This window comes from Microplitis mediator, chromosome 7 (assembly GCF_029852145.1).
Source record: "Microplitis mediator isolate UGA2020A chromosome 7, iyMicMedi2.1, whole genome shotgun sequence".
NCBI classification, from domain to species: domain Eukaryota; kingdom Metazoa; phylum Arthropoda; class Insecta; order Hymenoptera; family Braconidae; genus Microplitis; species Microplitis mediator.
In genome coordinates this window covers 13,513,801-13,532,884 of record NC_079975.1, presented here as the reverse complement: position 1 = coordinate 13,532,884, position 19,084 = coordinate 13,513,801, and the positions used below count along the sequence as shown (strand labels likewise).

Here is a 19,084-nt window from a genome sequence, read left to right as displayed (position 1 = left end):
TAAAAGGCAGTGTTACAATTCTACTCACAACATCTCTACTCAAGGAAAGTAGCTACAACTCTACTCACTCACAAATTTACTCAGCCTCAACTCTACTCACAGTTTTTTTTACTCAGGTTGGAGAAGGTTCGAGACCAATTATCTTTCTAGAGGATCTCGTAGATTTTCTATTGTATTTTTGCAAGATTACAACTCCTACGCACCAAAATTTCATTGATAGAATATATTATAAATTGACTTAGTTTTAAGAATTAACACAATATATTTTCATTATTATTGCATTAAATCATAAAAAAATTTTTTTTTTAATGAAATAAGTGATTAAAAAATAAACGCGGAAGTACGGCAACTGTGCGCTAGGTTTTAGTAATTTTTTTGTGTACTATTGTTGGTCACAAGGTTTATTACTAGCTGGAGCTCAGGTCCGACACCAATGATTATTAGTTATTCAAATTTTTCGCGGTCGTCATTTTACGCTGTTGCCGTCGTTTCTTAGCTTCACGACACATGTGACGTCATTAACTAAAATTCGCCTCTTATTTTATTAATAATTTAATAACAAACCCATGATTAAACTTACGAAAAATATTTATGTGTTCAGAAATGTTTAATTATTTGATACTGAATAATTTATAGCGATTATATCTTTACTCATAGTGAGTAAATTACTATATAGTGATTTATAGCGTTATATCTTTACTCAGCTTCAACTAACTTGACTCAGCTACAACTCTACTCACGTATTTTAGCCTATCGATAAAATAGCAATTCTTTGTGAGTAGAGTTGTAGCTGAGTCTAGTTGAACCTGAGTAAAGATATAACGGAGTAGAGTTAAACCTGAGTAAAAAAAACTGTGAGTAAAGTTGAAGCTGAGTAAAGTTGTGAGTGAGTAGTTATATCTACTTCTCTTAAGTAGACATGTTGTGAGTAGAATTGTAATACTACCGCTCGAATTTTGCGTTTAAATTCTAACACAAATTTAGTGTTTGAATTGAACACAAATAATCTGTATTAAAAAATAACACAAACATTGTGTGGATCGATTCTAACTCATAAATTACGATGATTTTAACACAATATTTTTTTACTGTGTATGATTGGCAAATTATCATGAAACTTTCAAAACTCACAGATGGTCCAGTAACAGGAACAATTGGTTGAGATACAATAATAGATGAATTTTTTCCATTTTTTGTGATATTCGGTTTTAATGTTGTACTTATTACTGTTGACTCATCTGTTGAATTTGTAATATTTTCTGTTGAGTACGTAACGTTCGCTGTTGGTCCTGTATTTGTTTTTATAAGTGGAGATTCTTGAATTGGATCTTGCGATCTTCTTGATGATAATGGAACAGTTGCTGAAGCTGTTAGTGATGATGGCTCCGGTCCTGATAATGATCTTCGTAATCGTTTAAAGTTCGACGCTTTATCTAATTCTGGTGTATGAATTAGAATTTCATCGGTGTTGAGCTCTGATAAAGTTTTGTAATTGTAATAAGAAAGTTCTGGAAAACAAATAGAAGAAAAAAATATATTATATTTGATGAGAAGTTTTTATATTATCAATTCGATAAAAAAATTTATTTGTAAAAAGAGTCATATTTATCACGTTTAGATCAATGTGTAAAGTAATTGATTTAATATATCCATTTCATATGGAAACAAAGTACTAGCAGCACAATCAAACTGAGATTTTGTAACTGGCTCCATAACGTGGCAGTAAAGCGTCGGTCTCTCGCGTGTAACGAGTTAGGTGTGTTGGGTTCGAATCCCTCCGTAGGGCAATTGCAATTATTCAATTTTTCACTAAAAACTGAGCATGTTGGGATTATTTATTAAAGTATAATAAATGACATAAATGTAATATAATTATCCCAATATTTAACATAAAAAAAAAAAATAATAATAATAATAATAATAAAATCAAATCCAAATAAAAAAAAAAAAAATTGAATTATCAATGAAATGATTAAAGATACTATTCACTTGATTCAGGTTACTGTTTCCTTTGGATCAATGCAATACAGCAATTTGAAAGAATTCGATTTTTTATCGAAACGATTGCAAGGATAGTTTCTATGAACCTAAAAAGATATTACTTTCAACACTAAAATACATTTGCTTCAATGAGATTTTGGCTCAACTGAAAATGCATACCTTCAATCACCTTACGATTTACTTTGAGTGAAATTTTAAATGATCTAATTTCTTTTTTTTTTATATGAAAAAACTTATTTAGTTATGTCAAAAACTACAGAGTTAGTTTAAATGACTCGGTACATTCACTCAAGAAACTCCTCACTTGAAGCAAAGAATATTGTCAAACGTATAGAGCGGTAGACTTGATTACTTCACGCATTCGGCTGTATCCAAACGCACGGAGTGCTTGAGCCAAACGAATCTGGTTTGACGTCAGGAATGTTTTTTTACAGTGTAGATTTGAGCATACGACAGCATGCAGATCTTTACAGATTTACATAGTCTACGCATACCTACTTGCATCAACTACATTAAAATTACGTAGATCTATGTTACGTAGATGTACACTGTGTATATCTAATAATGCATAAAAAGGTGTATCTACGTAGACTTGAGTAGATCTACTTAAATCTCCAAAATGGAACAAATTAATTCTACGTAGATCTCATCCATTTTTTCACGAGCTCCCTAATTGTACACAATAGTACACGGAAGAGATATGCCACATTATTATACAAAGTGAAAAAGTATCAAGTTTCAAATGTAAGCTAAAATTGAAATTCAAGTATTAATGTCACAGAGAATTTTTTTTTTTTGCAAATTTAAGTAAATTTATTTACTTGGTTTAAAGTTACATGCTTTGAGTAAATATTGTTATAAATCAAGAGTATAAATTCTTTACTCAAGCTAATTAATTCAGAGAACGAAAAAAAAAACGATTCCGCTAGCGAAAAGACAGCATATACTTATTTGTATAAATAAACAGGTATTTTTTTTTTGAAAAAAAAAAACTATTCTTTTCTGGCAATAAATTAAAAAAATCAAAATTAATAAAAGAATAAAAACAATCGTTTATTTTACCAAAGTCTTTTGTGACTTAAATCTAGTGGATAAATAAACCTCTTCAAAACAAAATATGTATATTTTTAAAAAATAATCATTTTAAAAACATCAATAATAGTCATTTATATTTATTTGATGAAAATTACTTCTATAGTGTGATAGCTTGAAATTGGCGATTGTTGAAATGATATCATTTACACTCAATAACAGTTTTAGTTTGAATCAAATTAATATTTATTCATTTATTCAATTGAAATAGCGAAAAAAATTATAAAAGTATCACTGCAAGTATTTAAACTTGGAAAATTTGAGACGTCGAAAATAATTAATAAACAAGCGTTTTTAAAATTTAGATTCACGATTATGCTCAATAAAATCAATGTATTCAGGTAGAAATCAATGTAAGTGATTTAAATAAGGATTTGAATGTGTAAATATCCAAGAAAAATGTTAAAAACGGCGATTTTTTCAATTTTTTTGTTAACAATATTATTTTAACTGAAGAACGAATTGCATCACATTATGTGGAGATCGAGAGTGACCATAAAGACGAAGAGTCGATATTATTTTGAACACATTTCAGTACATTATATTATGATTATTTATCCGAGAAAAATGACATAAAATGTTATTGCTTGAAGTTTTCGTCATCGATATCTTTTGAACTTATCAACCGATTGTTAAGTTCAATCTGGTAATCGGCGCATTTTATCGAGTTTTAGAGCTGATTAGGGCCCTCTTTGGCTCAGCACTGGGAATCCTAGCTTTGTCACGTCTATGTTGGCCCATGCTTGGGTCAAGAATGGTTACTCAATCCTGGCCATTCCAATCATTACTCGAGCCTGGGTCAGGACTGGGTAACCTAGCCTTGGCCGTTATAATGATTACCCGAGCTTGGGGCGAGACTGGGTTCCCCTATCTTGGCTATTCAATGGCAACCCAAACTTGGGCCAGGACTGGGTCACTTAGCTTTGGCCGACCCAATGATTACCCGAGCTTAGGCCAAGACTGGGTTCTCCTGCCTTGATCATTTAATAGCAACCCAGACTTGGGCAAAAGTAGGATTACCAAAGTTCGGCTATACCTGTGGTTACCCATCCTTGAGCCGGAACTGGCTAACTCAGGTTTTTTATTAATTATTCAATTAACTTATTTTTATGGTTTTTCAAATTGATAATTATTTATTTTTGAATTAAAATAAGTTTTAATTAATAAATATTTTAACATTCTGATTAAAATCATTTACAACTAATACACTGAAAAAAAAGTTTAAGTCCTATTGGTATACACTTTTTTAATGAATTGGTATTGCGAATATGGTATAAAAAAGTTTAAGTATTATCGCAATACTCTGTTTAAGTGAGTGACTTATATTTTCCGTACGATACTATAACAAGTCCAGAGAGTATAGTAAAAAAAGTTCCCACGTAAAACTCAGCGCGTATTTTGCATCTTTTTTCCCCGTGTTTATATATATTGTACCTTTAACCTATGCATCGTTCTTAAGAACCTTTAAAAGATTATTTACATAATTGGAATTAAAAATAATCATTTATGGATTCCTGGGTGAAAGATAAATTAACCGAGTGGAATTTATCATCCTATCATCAAGTATTATCAATAAATAGGTTTATTGTCATTTCTTTAATCTATAGCATTATTTATTTCCATAACCTTTCTTTTCTAATTCTGTAAATTTATGAGTGTAAGGATTTGAGTGTAATGCTGATATGAGTTTTGCGGTGGCGCTAAAACTCGGTTCAAGCGTATGACTTAAACGAGTTTAAGTGTAGTGCTTAAAAATATTGCGTTGAGACTTATATTTGGTATAAGTATAGTCGCAATACCAAGTATTGCGATATCACTTAAATTTATAAGCGTGGGACTTATACTTTTTTTTCAGTGTATACTTAAAATATTTTATAGTTCGTTATTATTTGCAATCAACAACCATAATTTTATAATTCTACTTATAAAAATTGATTTAATTAAGAAATAACTCATGAATTTTTATAATAAATGTTATTTTTAATAATGGTGGTAGAGCAAGATAATTCAAGTAGGTTCTCGATAAACAATCAATTAAATTTAATAAATTTTATTTTGAAAAATTATGTAATTATAATAAAAATAATACGAAATAATTATTTTTTTCTTAATCGAAAATATTAATTAAATTGCTCTTTATACTCCATAAAACCGAGTAGTTGTAGTCAAATGGATCAGTAGATTATATAAAAGTATCAGTTCAACATTAGTAGGTTCTTTCAGTAGCTACCGTTTAGACTCAGCAATCAGAAGGACGGTAGTTCGCGCCCAGAGCCCAGCAGAATTTTCACCGAGTTTTTTTCACACTATTTACTTCACTTAAATAGTTTAATTGTTAATGATTACAAACTCTATTAGGTTAATAGTAATAAATTTTTTTTTTTAATTAAATTTATTTGTTTTGTCAATGCATAGGCCAGGTCTGGCAAGCAAACATGGGCCAAGGCTGGCTACCAGGCTTTGCACAGTGTTATCATTCCAGACTTCTATCAAGGCTGGGCCTAGGCTGGCTTACAAACTTGGCCCAGAGTTCTACATAGTTGAACCAAGCCTGGGCCCGTCGTACTTTCCTCTCTGGGTGGTCCAGTCGTTTCAAAAATGTTCGCGAAAATCCGTTTTATACCATTTCCTTCTCCGACAATATCTTTCGAACGAAGTAGTCGATTGAGATGGTTGAGATAGCAATCGATGCATTTCATCGAGTTCTAGAGCTGATTAGATTTTGAAGTCGATCGTCGAACGCGCTTCTAAGGAATTAACAAAATACTAAAAAAAATTTTTTTTTATTCTACTAATTCTCAGATATCTTTAAGTCTAATCCATAAAATGATCTAGAATTTTCAAGAAAGTGGACGGCCGACAAACTCTTCCGATCGTCGCAAGAACCATTCAAATCGGTTAATTAGTTCAAAAGTTATAAAAAGTTTACACCCCCCCCACACACACACACACACACTTACAGACACTCGGACAACATTCTGAAAATGGTCAGAACAACTTCCTAAGACCTCAAAACATCGACATCGGATGAAAATTTTCAATTTTCATAGCGGAAAGTTAAAAATGATTTGATTAATTCTTAGGAGGTATAAAAAATACTATTTATGAAAAAAATATAAATTGTAGAGTTGCTTTTTTTTCATTCGATTTATATCTTTTAAATGCTTAAATTTATTGGTACTGCTGTTGTAAATTAATATGACAGTACATAAAATTTCATGTGCGTCTACACTGAGAGAACAATTTATTTGAACCAAATAAATAGATTTATTTGAAACAATTGAGAAGTATTTATTTGATTGAAAGAAATACCCTAGTAGAAACGTTATCAAGTATCTGGCCAGTAACTGGCTAGTTTAACTAGACTTAAGCTAGGAACTGGCTAGTATAATATCCAGTAACTGTCTAGTAACTGGCCAGTTTTACTAGATAGCAAATAAAACATGGCGACTCTTGTTGATCTTGAGGTTATTGAGTTTAAATATTGATTTTATTACAATTAAAAATTATAATAATAACAACAACAACAACAACAACAACAATAATAATAATAATAATAATAATAATAATAATAATAATAATAATAATAATAATAATAATAATAATAATAATAATAATAATAATAATAATAATAATAATAATAATAATACACGGAAAAGTTATAAAATTTATTTATTAATTTATTATATTATATTTTTAAATATAAAACGAGAAACATTCATAACATAAAACAATAAAAATGATATTTATTTTTTTCAAATGATACACTGCATTTATTTAGAAATGTTTTTGCACACATTGGCAAATCTGGGATAACTCCTCGTAAAATTTTTAATAATTCGTCCAGATGACAATCTGGAGTATTTGTTTTGATTGCCCACAACCGTAATTCGTTTATTGTGTCGATTTTTTTAACTTCATCCATTTTTTAAAATATATTACCGATTATTTTTATTTTGAAAGACACAATTTTTATTTTTTGTTAATTATTTGTATTGTTTCTTGATGTTTACTAAATATTATTCAACTTACAGGTTAAAGTGAAAAAATAAACATACACATACACTAGTATAAGTAGAACATCAGTGTGACCAATGTTTACGATTCAGTTATAGGTGGCGCAACTTCCAGTTTTTACCTAGTTTCACTAGCCAGTTACTGGATAAGATTGCTGGCCAGTTACTAGATATGAACGCTAGCCAGATACTAGACTTAATCGAGTAAAAAATTGAACATTTCTACTAGGGTACTTAATTGATTGAAATCAATATTTAATTGAATCAAGTGATTCCGTCAATTTGACTGAACATAATTATTTATTTCATTCAAATATATATTTTTTCATAGTCAACAAATCTTGGTTGAAAAAAATTACATTAAGGCTGGTGGCGCTACAGGCGCTCAAGGAGCTCGAAAACAGCGGGAAGTTTTGGGGCGGCCCGCAAGGCCAACCGATGACCAGATTTTTTTTTCGTAGTTTGTTGGCATATCCCTCTATCTACATGACAGGTAGACATCAAGTGAAATTGCATTTTATTTACCCGTACTTATCAAGTTATCGTTTGTTTTTTTTAAATATTAAAAGCTATTATTATTTTATCACATGAGTACAGTTTTTAAAATGACATGTTGAAAGTAATGCACTACCTCGAACGCTTTGCGTTATGAGGCGTGCAATAAACTTTGTTACTTTTTCCATCCCTGCATATCAAATAGAGTATTCCTCGATTGAAATATAGATATAAAACATATAATACAAGTAGTTAGGTCTATACATAGTCTCTTTAATTAAGTATTAAATACTAAATGTACTATATGGTCCTTAGCTCTTTTTCTAGTTTTTCCCGGATTATTGTTGGATCGACTTTGGAACATAATAAAAACTATTTTATACGTAGTAATCATTGTTATTTCTTTACAATATTTCACCGACTAAGAACGAAAATTATAATTTTTATTTGTATAATTCGTTGCAGCAATACAGCTATTAGGGTAAACTACCCAATGAATGACCGATTTGTGGTAGTGACAGATATTTTGACTAATAAATACAATAATTAACTTTGAAACTCAGTCAAGCTTTTATAATTGCATTGTGACATAATTTATCTTGCGATATTTATCATGATTTTTTATTTATTCCATTAGTTTTTTTATAAAATTACATATAATCAGCATAAAACCCCCATGAAAAAAATTTATAAAAAAATATATTAAAAATACATAAATATATACAAAATATGTATAAAAAATATATTTTAAATAGCTCACTTTTGGCCGATTTTCGTATATATTTTATATATTTTAAATATATTAAAAATATATCTTAGAATATATAAAAAATACATGTATAAAAATATACAAAAAATATATTTTTTTTATATTTTAAATATACAAAAAATATATTTTTTTTATATTTAAAATATAAAAAAAATATAGGTATGGTAATATAAAAAATGTATATTAGTAATATATTTTTAATTCAACCAACAACCTAGATAAAAAAAAATATAAAAAAATTATATAAAAAATTGTCAACGAGGAAGAACCGTCAGTAAAGCACCCCTAGCGCTTTCGCGCTTGAGGTGTGCAATATATTTTTTATATTTCATTTTCTAGGTTGGTGATTAACTTAAAAATATATTACTAATATATTTTTTTTATATTACCTTACCTATGTTTTTTTTATATTTTAAATATAAAAAAATATATTTTTTGTATATTTTTATACATGTATTTTTTATATATTCTAAGATATAATTTTAACATATTTTAAATATATAAAATATATACGAAAATCGGCCAAAAGTTAGCTATTTAAAATATATTTTTTATACATATTTTATATATATTTGTATATTTTTTATGTATTTTTAATATATTTTTTTTATATTAAAAATATATTTTTTTTATATTTTAACATATATTTTTTTTATAAATTTTTTTCATGGGGGATTGTAAACACCCTGTGAATGACAGCTTTCGTCCATTGAATGACCGGGCATAATCCAGGAAATGACAGACAAATTCAGTTCTAACTTAAAGTTAATTTTTATAGAAACATTTATTTTATCCGATCGATAAACCAATAATAGTATGTAGAAAAAAACATCGATTTTAGTATTTTGTTATTTTATTCAACGAATCATTAATAATCACAGTCCCGAGGCATTAAAATAACTATTGTATTTTTATAAAAGTAAACATTTTGAATGCGTAAAAATGCTCGTAAGCTATATTAATATCACATTAACAATTTGAACTGTATAAAATAAAATCATACTTGATTAACGTAAACTATTTATTTAATTATTTAATCTTTTTAAATTATTATTATTAATCTTTGAATTGGTTAAAGATTTACAATCTTGGAAACACAAAGAACAAACAATGTTCAATAAATAAAATGATAAAATTAACGATAAAATCTTTAATTTTATAAATTGAATCTTATTCTACTAGAGTCTTTTTTGTTAACTTCCCGCTAAGAAAATTGTAAATTTTCAAAGTTCGGGAAGTTATTGCTTTCGGTCCGATTCACGAAAATCGAATTTTCATCAGATGTCGACGTTTTGAGGTCCTAGGAAGCTATTCTGACTAATTGCACGATGATGTCCGAGTGTATGTATGTACGTACGTATGTAAATACCTGTATCTTTTGAACGGATGAACCGATTTTGAACTTTAGGGTGTCATTCGACGCGGCTTGTCAATATCTTGAAGCTGTAAGAAAATTGAGCTTGATCGGTAGGGCTTGTTCAGAGATATTCCAAAAATAAAATTTTTTCAAAAGTGTTTTTTTCGGATAACTTTTAATGTGCTCGATGGATTGATTCCAAAATGGACTGGACTCTAGAGCTTTATAAGCCGCGTCGAATGCCACCTCAACCATCAAAATCGGTTCATTCGTTCAAGAGAAACCGTTGTCGAAAGAATTAAAAAAAAATTTTTTTTTTATTTTTTTTTGAAATATCTCAAAAACGGCTCGATAAGTCGAATTCAAAATTCAATCAGCTTTTGAACTTGATAAAACGCGTCGATTGCCACCTCAACCGTCTCAATCGATTTATTCGTTTGAGAGATATCGTTGGAGAAAAAATGGTAAAAAACTATTTTTTTCGAAAAGAACGGCATACAAGAGTATTTTCGAGCTCGAAGAGTTCGAAAATGTATTCATGACAAAGTTTTCGAGCTCAAGGAGCTCGAAAACAGCGGGAAGTTTTAGGGCTGGCCCGCAGGGTCAACCGATAGACAGATTTTTTTTTTTTTGGCACTCAGGGTATACCCTGATTGAATAAAATCATTTGATAGGATTAATTTTTTTAATTAGTTTTATTCCTTCGAAATCACGTATATCATTTTTTAAATTAATTACTAATCATTACAAACCATTCTTAATACTGCAAAAGCGTCAGAATATAAAATTTTTGATTATTCCGAATAATTTTCAACCCTGAAATAATACTTGAATTTCTGTCACCGGTTATGATATGAAATGATTTGGCCGGTATTTAATACTGAAATTTTTTACTTTTTAATACTGAAAAGTCCAGTCGATGCGCACGAAAACCAGATACAAGATCATGACTTCGGTGGGTATGAACCGATTTTAGAAATTTCTTTTTTTCTAAATTCTCAAAATATACGAAACAAAAAGTTGACTTAAGTTCATAGGCCGCTTTTATTTTATAAAATCATCAAACGAAGAAAATCAAACACACGGACATTCACTGGGCTTGAAAAATTTCCGGCTTACCAATAAATGACTTGTCTGTCATTTGCTGGCTGAGTGCAGTAATAAAGTATATCAGTGAATGACCAACATAAAATTAATAGAAACAAATTATCTTCTTTAATTTTAAGTATCCAAAATCAATTTTATTAATTAAATCACTTATACAAATGATTAAAAAATTACTGTTTTATGGAAAACTCAATTATCACTATTGAAAAACATAGTTTTTAAAAATTATTTTTTTTCAAACTTTGATGTTCAAATTCAGTATTTCTCTAAAAACTCTTCGAATTTCTATCTAATTTTAATTAATAATAATTACTAATTCTTATTTAATAAAAAAAAAAATTCTATATTTCTTTTTTGTCATTATTTTTAACGCAAAAAACGTATTTTTCAATTTTTTGGATTGCAGATACTTTTGCTTTATTTAAAAAATTTTATCAATTAAAAAAAAATCATTATTTTCAAATATTTTTAGTAGCAAAATTTACCCCAGCTATAGAGAATCAGCCGAACAATGGATAAGTATATTAAATTTTTTATAATTTGACGATAAAAATATTAAAAATCGGTCTGTCAGTTGACCCTGCGGGCCAGCCCCAAAACTTCCCGCTGTTTTCGAGCTCGTTGAGCTCGAAAACACTATTGTGAATACATTTTCGAGCTCTTCGAGCTCGAAAATACTTTTGTATGCCATTGTTTTGTAAAAAACCATTTTTTAGCATTTCTTTCTCCCACGATATCTCGCGAACGAATTAACCGATTTTGATGGTTGAGGCGGCAATCGACGCGTTTTGTCAAGTTCTAAAGCTGATCAAATTTTGGATTCGATTTATCGAGTCGTTTTCGAGATATTTCAGGAAAAATAAAAAAATTTTTTTTTTTTTAATTCTTTCGACAACGGTTTCTCTTGAACGAATGAACCGATTTTGATGGTTGAGGTGGCATTCGACGCGGCTTATAAAGCTCTAGAGCCCAGTCCATTTTGGAATTAATCCATCGAGCACATTAAAAGTTATCCAAAAAAAACATTTTTGAAAAAACTTTATTTTTGGAATATCTCTGAACGAGCCCTACCGATCAAGCTCAATTTTCTTACAGCTTCAAGATATTGACAAGCCGCGTCGAATGACACCCTAAAGTTCAAAATCGGTTCATCCGTTCAAAAGATACAGGTATTTACATACATACATACATACACTCGGACATCATCTTGAAATTAGTCAGAATAGCTTTCTAGGACCTCAAAACGTCGACATCTGATGGAAATTCGATTTTCGTAAATCGGACCGAAACCAATGACTTCCCGAATTTTTGAAAATTTACAATTTTCTTAGCGGGAAGTTAAAAAAATCATTTTTTCAAAATTTTCGGCTGGTCCATTTGGCCCCAGGTGTCATGCGTTGGGCTAAAAATGCGCAAATATATCTAATCTATAGTAATTAGATGAAATGAAAAAAAATTTTTTCGATCAAAATTTCAGGGGTGGGGGGGGCTTTGCCCCACTCTTCCCTATTAAAAGCTGATAGATGTATATTATTAATATGACGTCACTTAAAAAACTAACTGAGCGTGATTGATGAAAAACTGTATGACAAATTAAGTGTGGATAATTTATATAATTTGATCACTGGTACAACAAGAAGTATACGATATTTTAACCGTTAGGAAATGAAAGCTACTTTTTAAAATGTTTATAATTATTATAAATTATTTTAATAGAATAGAATTAAAAAAAGAATGTCTTATTCATCCGAAAAAACCAACAAACAGAACATATATTCAGTTAAATGTAATTTTTAAAATACGTATAATAAAACATGAAGTAGACTTAGTTTTAATAATGTCAATAATTAGTAAATTTACTTTATTCTTTCCTCTTGTAAGTAGAAACAATTACCGGACGCGGTGGCGTAAGAGAACTTTTTTTAGAGCCAAACTCGAACGACGATGCGCCTCGGTAATGATTGCGAATACGTCATGCTATACGATCATTTAATGTGCTCATATTATTTCTTTTTCTTAAGATAGTCGTTGCGTGGAATGATTTTTCAAAGGATTTTCTGGATTTTAACAAAACTTCTCGTGATTGTTATTTGATTAATAACAAATAATAAGAGCTTATTTCGATTGAAATTGGCCATCTGATGTATTTTGAGAAAAACGATCCCTAGTGACAATATTGATCAATTCTGGAGCGAATCTTGAACAAGTCAAGGAGAATACAGCGAAATATTATATTTATTAGGATTTCCAGATCTCGACTAAGATAGCTACTAGGATGTCAAAGTTTTGATGCTTAGACATGAGTTTTTATAGAAAATAGAGGTTCACGTGTACGTTTTTTTAAAACGAAAAGTCAAAGCGAATCAAAGGAATTTGATCAATATTTAATATATTGCAGAAATCATCGGTGGAAAACGATATGAAAAAAATTAAAAATTATTGACCATCTTATTTCTGAAAAATAGTTCTTATCTATAGAAATACATTTGCACGGACGTAGTGAATACGGATTGTTTGATATTATTGTATAATGTATATACGTACAAAAGGTTTTCTATGTTTAACAGATCTAATGTTAAAGGCTTAGACAAAATTTTTGCTCAAAATACCTTTGAATTGAACTCCCTGGTGAAAATTTTTTGGACTTGTGTCCGAAAAGGTCTTTAGAACTCTGAAAAAGTCTTTAGAACTCTAGAACTGAATTTTTCGGACAGAAGTCCGAAAAATTTTCACCAGGGTACACAGAAAAGACAGTTAACTTGAATCAAGGAAAATATTCTTGATTCAAGAGAAATTTTTTTTGATCGACTCGGAAAATAAAAATTTACTTGCCCCAAGTAAACAATTATCTTCAAATTTTTAACTTGAATCAAATTTTTTTTCTCACGTCAACATATTTTTACGCTTGAATCAAAAAATTTTCACTTGTTTCAAGAGTTTATATTTCTTAAAGTAAGAGATTTTTTTTTGGAGCAAGATACATTATATTTTTGTAGCAATATTGCATTTTTGTGGTTAAAGAAAATGAGATTTCTCGGAACAAGTACTATTCTTTTCACGCAAGTATTTTTGTATTCTCCGACTAAGACAACAAAAGTTGCTTAAGCCAAGAGAAAAAATTTCTTGGGAGAAAAGATCGATATGGAGAAGGGGAAAGTCACCAGTGCTAGGCAGCAGCAGCAGGAGTAGTTCGGTGCTCGCCACGAGATCACGCCTACCATTTGTAGTGTCCCTGGTAAGAAAGATATTCTATAATTCTTAAATTTCAAATTTCAGTACGATTTTTTTCGAATACTCCTGTCATTTGACAGAGCTACACGTACCCTTTTAGATTGTACTATAGTATATCCTATAATACATCATGACTTTAATATTTAATATGAATGTTTACTTGAATAATTTTTTGCGAAATAAAAAAACAAAAAATTAACTTTCAGATAGAAAAAAAAAAAAAGAATCTATATGTCAACCTTTCGGAGAGAGAATACATTTTTGACTGAGAAAAATTCAAGTCTTTATCAAGGGGCACACCTAGTGTAACGGCCTAAAAAAAAAGGTGATTTTTAGGAATTTTTATTAAAAAAACTACTTTATTAATTGTCTCAAAATTTTAAGAGTATATTTATACATGTTTTAAGAATATACAGCGAAATTTTTGAAAAAAAAAATTAAATATTTTTCAAGTTATACACGATCTCCGACGGCAAAGAATTGTACCACAAAGATATTGTCCGTACAATAACCTACGATAAAAAAAAAATCAAAAATTGACAAAATCTCAACGAAATAAAATTACTAGTACCCACAAAAATTTTAAGAGAGAATAGATTATTAGATCTACCTCAAGACAAGAGGAAATTTATAATGAGTGGCCCTAGGAACAGAATATTTGCTACAGTAAATGAATATGCCAATGATCTAAACTTTTTCGATAGTAGTTACACTACTTTTAAAAAAGCTGTATCAAAAATGTTGAGTGATTTCTAAATATGTAATTTTTATTATTATTAAACACATGGAGTTAATTATAGTCGAGCAATTATTTTTACACTTATATATTATTATTATGTTAAACTATTGTAAATTGCAGATAGCGTTAAAATAAAAAAATAAATAAAAAATGGCGGCGTTGTAAAAAAAAAAAAAGTCGAATTTCACCCAAAATTTTGGTCGTTTTTGGCCTGCCAAAATTCGATTTTTGATCAGATCAAAAAATCTATAGATCATTGTATGGAGAACTATATAAAAAACATGTAGAAAAAAATTCGGTAGTGATCGGATCATTTGTCTTTGAGTAATCACTGCAGCAAATTCGGAAAATGCTGATTCGAGAAAAACGCGTTTAAAGATAAAATGATCATTATCACTGTTATAAATGGGTTAAAATCATACTTACAGCTAATCTGCTATTCCAGGTATTACACGCCACTAAATTACTAATTGCACTGAAAACTGATATAAATTGTAAAATACAATATTCATCAGATGTCAATCACAACGTTATTGTCATTATTACGTAATTGTCTCAATATCTCTATCTGTCGAGCGGCTGCACTTTGAATGGCTATAACTCAAAAACTATTTGAGATATCGATTTGAAATTTTAATATGTTATTGTTAAAGGTGTAATCTATCGAAATATGAAAAAAAAATAAATCGATTTTTTTTTAATTTCACACTAGGTGTGCCCCTTAAACATTTAATATGGTAAGAAAATCATTTTATAAAAAATTGACCGAAAAATTTTTCACCGTCATTTAGCATGTAAATAGAAGTCGTGAGCGATTTATTACGAATTTTTTTGAAGAAACAAATCGGTCGTTATGTTAAGTGATACGACTTGCAGTAGTTGATTTACAATCACAAGTGCTCATTTTGCGTACATTTAATATGTTGTTTAGAGAATTATTTTATAAAAAATTGACCGGAAAGTTGACCAAATCATGTTGACGTCAATTGGCGAGCGATTGTCAGCAAATTTCTCTTGATCTAACTAAACATAAAAATAACTGTCATTTCGCATCACAGTAGAACTAATTTTGTGAACAAAACAATCTAATTTCTAACATTTTTATTTAACTATGTTTTCTTTTCCACCTGTATGCATTGCTTTAAAACTAGTTCAATACTCTAATACACAAATTGCATCACATGCATAAATTAAGATATCAACTAGTATCCAATGACCTAGATAAGAAATAATGAATTAATTGTTAAATTTATTTTTAGACCGTTCTTGTAAATTAATTATGTTTAAACTTTTAGGATGAATTAGAAGTATATTATAAAAATTTGTTTTTAAATTGAGCATTGAATACTCTATATCTTCTTCTGTGCCTCATTAAGTTTTTTTTTCTCAGTCATCAAATTCTATAATTAGACTAACATTCATGATTTATGTAATGAAAACTAAAAAGTCCTCAGGAACTAAAATAATATTGGTGAAAACTATAAGCAACTGCAGGTTGTTCCGAATTACTCCATAATTTTTGAACCTATATAATTTAATACGTCAGAAAAAGAAACATACATGAATATTTAAAAAAAATATTGAACTATTATGACAAATAAGAAATAGATACCGTAGCAGTGTCACAATTTTTTCATTATAAACGCACAGTAAAAAAAATATTTAACAAGTGTTGCTTTAAAATTAACATAAAATTTATGATGAAAACTTAATCAATAGTCGCGGAAAAATGATTACAAAAATTAAAGTGAAATCGACATTTTATAAATGTCAATTTAACTTAAGAATTTTAATGATTAATAAACTATATTTACCATTTATTAATCACTACTAATCAATAAGATTTAGTTATAATTCCGAATTATTTTATGTAATGTAAAAATTATTTTTTCTACAGAGAATTTCTCTGTATTATAAAACCTCACAAAGTTTTTCTCTACACAAATCAACTCTACAGATGAATTTTTATATCGCAACAACTCAACAGAAGATTATATTCAAATCGTTTCATCTCTACATGAGTTAGTTAGTTAGTTCTTCAATAAGGCATTGGGATAACCCATCCAGCCGTATCTCTACATGAGAATATCTCTCAAATTAAAAATCTCTACAGCGATCATTTTTACATGGCACTAAGTTCAAGCAGTAGAATTTTGGTTTTGACATTTTATTAAAAAAGAAGGTTAATTGTATCAAAGAAAGAATGAATGAAAGCGAAATTAAATTATTTAAATATAACAAAAGTGATGATTCTCCCCAACACAAATTTAGAAAATCCAGCAGTTGCTGCTTTTAAACTGGTGGTCTTGCGTTAACTTTTCGTATCAATTATTATTTAATTAATATTTTTTGTCTTTAGATTTTTATTTTTAATAAAATATTAATCGACGAATAAGATAACCGTGATACTGTTAAAAAATAATTCAAAATGAGTGAAGATACAGCACCTGTTGCTGTATATAAACCAAAGTAAAGAAATCAAGTTTAAGTACAGAAAAAAAAAGTTATCGAAATTGATACGAAAAGTTAACACAAGACCACTAGTATGAACGCAGTAACCGATAGATTTTCTAAATTTGCCCTGAGGTGAATCATCACTAGTAATATTTAAATAATTTAATTTAACTTTCGTTCATTCTTTCTTTTATATAATTAACCTACTTTATTAATTAAACGTCGAAACCAAAATTCTACTGTTTGAACTTAGCGCTATGTAAAAATGATCACTGTAGAGATTTTCAATATGAGAGATATTATCATGTAGAGATGGAACGATTTGAAAATAATATTCTGTAGAGTTTTTGCGATGTAAAACTTCATCTGCACAGAAAAAACAGATATCTTGAGTCAAGAAAATGTTTTTGAAGACAAACGTTTTCGGGAACCAAGTCAAGATTTTCTTGAGCCAAGAGAATTCGTCTTGGTTGGAGAAGATTTCTACCTTATCTGAGAAAATTTAGGTCTCCAAAAAAATTTTCTTGAATCAAGAATATTTACCTTCAGTCGCGAATTTTTTTTTGTGTGTGTAGAGTTAATTCGTGTCGGAAAAAACTTTGTGAGGTTTTATAATGTTGAGAAATTATCTGTAGGGATGCATCACACTCTAAATAAAAATGTTTTTGTTTTTTCTAAAAAAAAAAGATTGATTTACTGTTTACAACTGATATGATGTTGTGTATGTATATTATGTGATTTTTTTTAAATCCCTACTTTAATAGAAACATTGTTTAGTGCAAATAAATAGTTCAATGTTGAATAATAATTGTTATCACTTCTGATAACTTCAAAACAATTTATAAATTATATTTAATGAATTTTCATGATACAAAAATAAAATGTAAAAGTTAACATTTTTCATGTGCCACCATTGATATTTGAAAAGTGTTGAATTTACGCGTCGTATTATCCAAATTTTGTGTTTAAATTTTAACACAAATTTAGGGTTTAAATTAAACACAAACAGTATGTGTCAAAAAATACGACAAATATTGTGTGGACCGTCTTTAACAAAGAAATTATGTTGATTTTAAGACATTATTTTTTACTGTGCAGATAAAAATATAAAACCGGAAATTTATAATTTGTTTTGTAAAAAGCAATATTATATTAGCGCTAATAATATATATGAATTAAAAAACAGTTTGAGAAATAATATTTATAGTTAGTACAATTATTTTTTTTGCTTATAAAGATTAATAAACAAATATGGTTGAAATAATTATTATACAAGTGTAGTGTGCATTGCTGTATGTGTTTTTTCTCATGTATGCCAACCGTTACCAGGAGCTATGAGTCATAGAAACGAGAAGGTAATAAGTTATTTATTTATACGATTTTTCTTCTATCAGCATTTATATTGAACTTCATATTATCAATTTAATCAATTAATTACGAAAACTGTAATAAAATGGAAAACAATATAAAAATATGCCTTCAAAAATATCATACACTAAAAACGAAAAATTAATAAGAGTATTAAGAGCATTTATTAAAATAAATTTGATTCATCCTATTTTTCCTTTCGTATACACTCTAGTGATTGTACTTGAAGAACCGGACCGTAGAAGGTCTTGTTTTTCATTTCATATTTATATTACGGACAGTTATATCATGTCAATCAGATTTTTATTTCAAGTGTCATGTGGCTTTAAATCGACTGTAGTTAAATATTACAATAATAATATTTACTAAATATTAGATAAATTTCAAATTTACAAACAAAATATTTCATTTATTAACTTTTAATTCAAATATTTTGATGGAAAAAACAATTTTAT

At 28.6% G+C, this 19,084-nt stretch overlaps 1 protein-coding gene across 4 annotated transcripts in view; it reads right to left on the bottom strand.

The window, feature by feature from the left end:
• Nucleotides 1-19,084, bottom strand: part of LOC130671081 (plexin domain-containing protein 2) — a 30,415-nt gene that overhangs the window by 9,623 nt on the left and 1,708 nt on the right. For all 4 annotated transcript variants that reach the window (XM_057474774.1, XM_057474772.1, XM_057474773.1 and 1 more), the window contains one exon: nt 1,132-1,508. In XM_057474774.1, coding sequence (XP_057330757.1) covers nt 1,132-1,508 — 377 coding nt within the window. The remainder of the gene's footprint in view (nt 1-1,131; nt 1,509-19,084) is intronic.